The sequence below is a fragment of the Leucopleurus acutus genome, assembly GCF_964270905.1.
Source record: "Leucopleurus acutus genome assembly, chromosome: 8".
In the NCBI taxonomy this organism is placed as follows: domain Eukaryota; kingdom Metazoa; phylum Chordata; class Mammalia; order Artiodactyla; family Delphinidae; genus Leucopleurus; species Leucopleurus acutus.
Genome location: NC_139151.1, coordinates 16,075,534 through 16,082,160, shown reverse-complemented (window position 1 = coordinate 16,082,160; position 6,627 = coordinate 16,075,534). Strand labels below are relative to the sequence as shown.

Genomic DNA, 6,627 nt, shown 5'->3' with positions numbered 1-6,627 from the left:
CCCGCCCGCTCCATCTCCAAAGCACGCAGAGAATGTCTCGGGCAGCCCCCGGTAGACTGCTCCAACTTGGTGTCTTTCCCCAAATATGGAGCCTGTGTGGAGTCACTGGGGGGGCTGGGGGTGGAGAAGGAGCCAGTTTCCTCTAGCAGGGAGGGGACCGGGGCGAGCCAGCAGCGGGGAGGCTGACATCACCGCGGTGGCAGCCCTTTAAACCCCTCACCCAGCCAGCGTCCCGTCCTGTCTCTCCAAGTCCAGACAGAGCTCACTCCTTCCTGCGAGCACCAAGGAACGCCTGTAAGTACATCTGTCCCAGGGATGGAGGGGAGTTGGGCTGGGGCTTGGCAGTAGCGGTGGGTGTATCGCTGGCAAGGCCTCGGGTGCCCTGCCTGGGGCAGCCCACCCTCTTCCAGCACGCATTCCTAATCTCCACCTGCGGAGCTGGTCCTAGCTTGATGGGTGGGATGGGGTTGCCGGAGTCCCGTATCTCTTAGACTGGGCAGCCTTGGGCTCACTGAAATGCCCAGGGAGACTTGGCTGGTGCAGAGGGATTGATGGTGGAAACCTGGGAACTGGGGTGAGGGAGGCTCCCCATTTTCAGCCATAGTCACACCCACGGGGGTGTGATAGGCTCCAGGTGGTGTTGGTTTAGACCCAGGTCTTGTAGTCTGCTATCTACCTGGGAGGATGTCCGAGGAGGTGAGGAGGCGTGTGGTACACCAGGGCTGGAGAGCAGTGTCCCACGGGTGGGTCCCCAGGTCCTGAGCAGCATCAGAGAGCCCCTGGGTAGCCAGTGCGGCAGTGGGCAGGACCACAGACTCGTCTTCTGGAACAGGCTGGGGTGGCAGGGTGCAGGGCCTGTGAGAGAGCTGCCTTTCCAGGTACACAGCTCCCTCCATACTCTGAGTGGGAGCCCCTCCCACCCCCCACCCCCCACCCCCCACCCCACCCCGGGCAGAGGAGTGGGGGTGAGCACCTCCAGGAGCTTTGGAATGATAGCCTGGGTGGTGCGGGCAGGGCCAGGCAGAGCCTTCCCCAAGGGTCTGGCTGCTTCCCCTCAGTGGTGGCTCTTCAAAGGGCAGCAGTGAGTCGGAAAGGTCTCCTCTGTCCCCAGGATTCAGATGAGCCACCCCTCCTGCCTTCTCAGATCCACGTGTGCGCATCCTACGTGCTGTGTTTTATTCTGAAGAGAGAGGGGCACAGCAGTCCTGCAGAGACCCCTGGTTCTGCCAGTTTTTCTGGGTTCCTGCTGGTGCCAGCTTTGCAGTTGGACTTGTATTTTTCTCAGGGGAGGGGAGGCTGATGGAGCCGCAGGCCAGGAGGGTCAAAGCAGAGCCTCAGGCTGCCCTATCCATCCTGTCCCAGGAGGCTTTGCCTAGAAAGGCCCCTGGGTGGGCCGCCCTGCCACCCTCGCCCTCACCCTCTCCTCACCCCTCCCCTCCCCAGCAGCTCCTAGGTGGGCCTGGGGAGGGCTTTGTCAGAGGACTTTGAGGGATTCTTGGGACCCTCCACTTTCAGACTCTACCAGGAGGGAGGCGGGGGTGCATTTCATCCCCCTTCTTTATTCTGATCAAAATCCAAATGTTGTCTCTGGATCTAGGGGCCGCAACTTTGTGTACTTGTCACTGTGAGCCTTGACACCTTGACTGTCCTGAATCTCCTGAGACCGGAAGCTAGGGGTGGGGGACACACTGCTGGCACCCTGTTCCTCACGGGCCCAGCGTGAGGTCTGGGAGGGGAAGGCAGATGGGAGGGGAGGTGGGGAGGGGAAGGCAAGAAGGTCTGGGCATGGAAGGTGGGGAGGGTGGTGGTGCCCGGACCACAGGGATGCACCTGGCCTGCCTGGGATGGGACGGTGAAGGCTGAGATGAGGAGGGAGGGTGGGAGGCCAGGACGAAGGATGCCCTGGTCCCAGCTGCTTGTGTATTTTGACCACAGTTCTTCACCCAGGAGTCCTCGGGAGGTTGGGAAGCAGGGATGAGACACACAGCGGGGTGGGGAAGGGAGGGACTTGGCCTTTGAATTCTTTGGCCCTCACTTTACAAATAAGGAAACAGACTCAGAGAGAAGTGAGTTGCCCAGTGGCTGGAATTTAGAGGAGCCCTTCTTCTGTTTTTTTTTTTTTTTTTGCGGTACGCGGGCCTCTCACTGCTGTGGCCTCTACCGTTGCGGAGCACAGGCTCTGGACGTGCAGGCTCAGCGGCCATGGCTCACGGGCCCAGCCACTCCGTGGCATGTGGGATCCTCCTGGACCGGGGCAGGAACCCGTGTCCCCTGCATCGGCAGGCGGACTCTCAACCACTGCACCACCAGGGAAGCCCCCTTCTTCTGTTCTTCCTCTCAAATTTCGTTGTCCCCTCAGGGAATGATTTTGAACAGGGGTGGAGGCTGCAGCCGGAAGAACACTTACTGTTTTTCACCATTTGGTCAGGGGCTGGCTTTCCCAGGTCGCTACCAGGAGACCAGCTCTGGGGACAAAGGACTGACATTTTGAGGAGCTCCGCTGAGGGGCAGGCAGTGTGTTCGGTAGCCACAGACAGGGCCTCATGGAATGTTCCCAGCCCTCTGGGGTAGATAACATTATCCTCACTGCAGAGACGGGGCATTCGAGCTCAGAGGAGTTGTTGGTTGCAGGGAAAGAAGGGCCGGGCAAGTGCAGTTTGGCGGCTGAGCTGGGCCCATGTGAAGCGATGATGTTCACTGCCTCCCATGGGGGTGGGTGGGGAGAGGGACTCAGCTCTGATAAGACAGGGAGTTGAGGAAACGCGCTGACTACCTCCATCCGCAGACCATTCTCTCCTCCCAACCTCCGACCTCTCTGAGGGCCAGGGGATGGTTTGGCCTCGTTTGGTTCCTCTTCGAAGGGTGAACTCTGGCACCACCCCAGGGTGATACCTGAGGCGGGTCAGGTTCCTCCTGGCTGGCCACATGCTGGTCTGCCCAGCGGCCTGCCTGCCTGGCCCTGCTCCTGCAGCCTCCCCTCCCTTGGTAGGGCTCTCCTGAGCGAGGCCAGCCCCAGGCCCTAAGGCAGCAGCTGCTGCTGGTCTGGACGGGGAGGGCTTCCCATGCTTTGGTTGGCAGATTCTTGGCTCACGTCCCTGGAGGACTCTGGCTTCCTGGTTACTCAGGCTCCCACCGGGGTGAGAGCCTGAGGGCACGAGGGCCAGCCGGTGGGTATGCCAGCTCGCACGCAGCCCTCTCTCATCTGGCTCCCCGGGGAAATGCAGCTTCTTGGCCCAAAGCTCTTGGGCTTTGCTGGTTTCCTAGCCCTTTCCAGGGGTGGGTAAGCTTCGGCCTCTGTAGCTGCAGGCAGGAGGCTGAGCTGAGCTGGTAGAGAGGCTGAGGGCTGGAGTTCCCACGTCTGGGAGAAGTGAGAGCTGGAGATGCCTCCATAACTTCGGGCAGAGCTGCCAAACCGCCTCCCTGGACAAAGACATCTGCTGGCTTTCTCTTGAGGGGCAATGTGACCTCTTCCGAAAGGCCTCTGCAGTGCCTCCATGGTCAATCTTGGCAAAGAAAGAATGCTCTAGACCAGGAGTTATCAAACCCATGGGCTAAGTACAGCCTGCCATCTGTTCGTGTAAATAAAGTTTTATTGGAACAGAGCCATGCTCACTTGTTTACACACTGCCTAAAGCTGCTTTGGTGCTACAGTGACAGGGACCTTATGGCCTGCAAAGCCTAAAATATGACCGTCAGTAAAATGACTGTCTGGTTATTTACCAAAAAAGTTTACTAACTCCTGCTCTAGACTGCCAAAGATCTGGCCTCCAAGTTCAGAGAGGCTCCGTGGACTGAGGGGATGAGCTGGCCCGGGTGAGCAGTGCCATGGAAACAAAACCAGGAAGCAAGGGGAGGTAGATAACCGGCTAGGGTGGTTGCCCAACACAGAGCTGGAAGACCTGCCTGGCACCAGGGACAGCAGAGCTGTTCTCTGAGCCTCTCCCTCCTCCGGCTTGTGCTGCTTTAGCTCCCCGCTAACATGGCCAACAAGGGTCCTTCCTACGGCATGAGCCGTGAGGTGCAATCCAAAATCGAGAAGAAGTACGACGAGGAGATAGAGGAGCGGCTGGTGGAGTGGATCATAGCGCAGTGCGGCCCCGACGTGGGGCGCCCAGACCGTGGGCGTGTGGGCTTCCAGGTCTGGCTGAAGAATGGCGTGGTGAGTGGCACCCGGGGCAGGGGGGCTGGGTCCATGCCATCCTGCCGGAGTTGTGGGGCAGAACCCCCAAACCGAGTGCCAAGCTACCTTCTACACCCGGCAGATTCTGAGCAAGCTGGTCAACAGCCTGTATCCGGATGGCTCCAAGCCGGTGAAGGTGCCTGAGAACCCGCCGTCCATGGTCTTCAAGCAGATGGAGCAGGTGGCTCAGTTCCTGAAGGCAGCTGAGGACTATGGTGTCACCAAGACTGACATGTTCCAGACTGTTGACCTCTTTGAAGGTACAGAGAGAAGAGGGGTGGAGGCAGGTGGGGGACAGGAGGGTGAGGCAGGGACGAGGGATGATCAGAACTGCCATGATGACGGCTCTGCACAGCAGGAGTGGGATACGCCAGGAGAATCCCACACCCGCAAGGGCGTACCCTGGGATCTACTGTGCCTCTTTCGATTTTAGGACCAACTCTGCCCCGGGTTGGCCAATTTTCTGAGGTGTGGGCAGGCTCTGCCTTGGAGTCCTGTTTACACAGTCCTGAAGATCATTTCCCCTCCCCTCTTTCTACTCACAGGCAAAGACCTGGCAGCGGTGCAGAGGACCCTGATGGCCCTGGGCAGCTTGGCAGTGACCAAGAACGATGGACACTACCGTGGAGATCCCAACTGGTTTATGAAGTACGCGGCCACCAGGGTTTCCCTGCACCCTGAGCTTGGGTCTCTGCAGGAGACGGGCTAACCCTTTAGTACAGTGATTTGGGGAAGCAGATAGCCAGGAAGGTATGAACTGAAAGTCTAGGATGGGGGGAAATGGGTCCCTAATACTTCTTGACTCCTCCCTTTCTACCCTCCTGTCTCAGCCAGTCTCCATAGCCTGTGCTGTGGGGCAAGCTAGATAAGGAAACGAGTGGTGAAATGGGGAGGGAATGGGATCGGCCTAGGAAGTAACACAGGAAACCAAAGATGGGTGGAAAACACACAGTCCTGGCAAGTCTTTAACCTGGTTCCTCCTCTCCTAGGAAAGCCCAGGAGCATAAGAGGGAATTCACAGAGAGCCAACTGCAGGAGGGAAAGCATGTCATCGGCCTACAGATGGGCAGCAACAGAGGGGCCTCCCAGGCTGGCATGACAGGCTACGGCCGACCTCGGCAGATCATCAGTTAGAGGTGGAGGGCCAGCCCCCGGCCCCGCCCTCGCCCAGCTCGCCGGCCGCAGCCCTCCCGCCTCGCCAGCCTCACCCACCCCCGTGTAGTTCCTTCAGCCCCGGCCAAGCTTCGAGGCTCCGTCACTGAGCAAAGGTGACTGCACTTGGGCAGCTCACCCGCACCCCTCAGCCTCAGCCCAACTTCTGACCCCAAAGCACTGCTCCCCTGGCCCACCTCCCAGCTTCCCGGCCAGCTCCACTGTCTCTCCCTCCCGGGCCGAGCAGGGGAGACGTGGGCTGGCAGTGGCCTGGGTGTGGGCAAGTCCACCGTCCTCCTGGGCAGCTGATGCTCATAGAAGGAGACCCAGGCCAACCGCCCCCGGGTTTTTTGCTGGAATATTTTGGGGGTTGAAATTCAAAAGGAAAAAAAAAAAAAATACATCAATCTTTTCTCAGGCCTGGCTGGCAGCGTCTGATTTGCCCTGGTCACTTCCGTTCCGGTTACAGGAAATTTGAGCAGGGAACAGGCCGGCAGCTCGGGTTCACGTGTGTTCCTGGCTGCCATCCTCTGAAGGACCCCTCGAGTTCCAGGATTTCAGGGGCTGGGAGAGGAGAGTGAATCTCGGGACTGAAGGGAACGAGCAGCAACTTGGAGACTTGCATTAGCTTTGGGGAGGCGGCAGAAAGGAGATGGGAAGGAGCAGAACCGTGAGGAAGGTTTTTATTTTGGAAAAGCTGTGCAGAAAAAATTCAACAAAATGTTGCTGTGAAAAGAGAAAACCAAATCTTAAGCGTTAAAAAAAAAAAAAAAATTCAAATCGACCGACTAGCTCAGAAGAGGGGAGGAGGCCAAGAATGGGAGGAAGAGTCGCAGCCTGCCAGGCAGATGGCTGGCCTCCGGCAGGCACGGCCATTTCCCTGAGCACTTTGCAGAGGAAGACGGGTGGTCGCAGGGCTGCAGGGCCAGTGACTGATCCGACACCTGGCCCAGTCCTGCCACAGACTCCCCCAGGATGTGCCCCAGCCCTGCCAGGTGCGTCGTACCGATCCTTCAGGATGAAGGGTGGGCGTGATGGTGAGGGGGTCAGGGGTGTGTTCAAGGTTGGCTTCTGATCAGGGCTAATGGAGGCCGCTGCTTCCAGGGCACGTGTGCCGAGCTGAGGGTTGACTGCCATGCCCATATGCCAAGGTCCAAGGCTTAGGCTGGAAGGTGAGGGGGAGAGAGGAAAAGTCTGCTGTTTCTGGCCCCTGGGTCGTTAAAAGGACAGGCATGTCTGGGGCTCTTCCCAGCCTCCACCCCTAAGCCCTCTTCCCAAGTGACCCAGTGATGTTT

At 58.8% G+C, this 6,627-nt stretch overlaps 1 protein-coding gene across 1 annotated transcript; it reads left to right on the top strand.

Annotated features, from left to right (window-relative positions):
- Positions 1-158: 158 nt before the first annotated feature.
- TAGLN (transgelin) lies at positions 159-5,749 on the top strand. The gene is made up of 5 exons (XM_082845540.1): positions 159-294; positions 3,968-4,159; positions 4,263-4,440; positions 4,726-4,828; positions 5,170-5,749. Exons 2-5 carry the CDS (start codon positions 3,980-3,982, stop codon positions 5,312-5,314), a joined length of 606 nt encoding a protein of 201 aa, XP_082701666.1. The 5' UTR covers positions 159-294; positions 3,968-3,979; the 3' UTR covers positions 5,315-5,749.
- Positions 5,750-6,627: the final 878 nt, after the last annotated feature.

What these genes read in the sequence shown, in the direction of transcription:
- TAGLN (XM_082845540.1), top strand. Translation starts at nt 3,980, where the DNA reads ATGGCCAACAAGGGTCCTTCCTACGGCATGAGCCGTGAGGTGCAATCC. An exon ending in TCTGGCTGAAGAATGGCGTG is followed by an intron (nt 4,160 to 4,262) that starts GTGAGTGGCACC and finishes TACACCCGGCAG; the next exon opens with ATTCTGAGCAAGCTGGTCAA. An exon ending in GATCCCAACTGGTTTATGAA is followed by an intron (nt 4,829 to 5,169) that starts GTACGCGGCCAC and finishes CTCCTCTCCTAG; the next exon opens with GAAAGCCCAGGAGCATAAGA.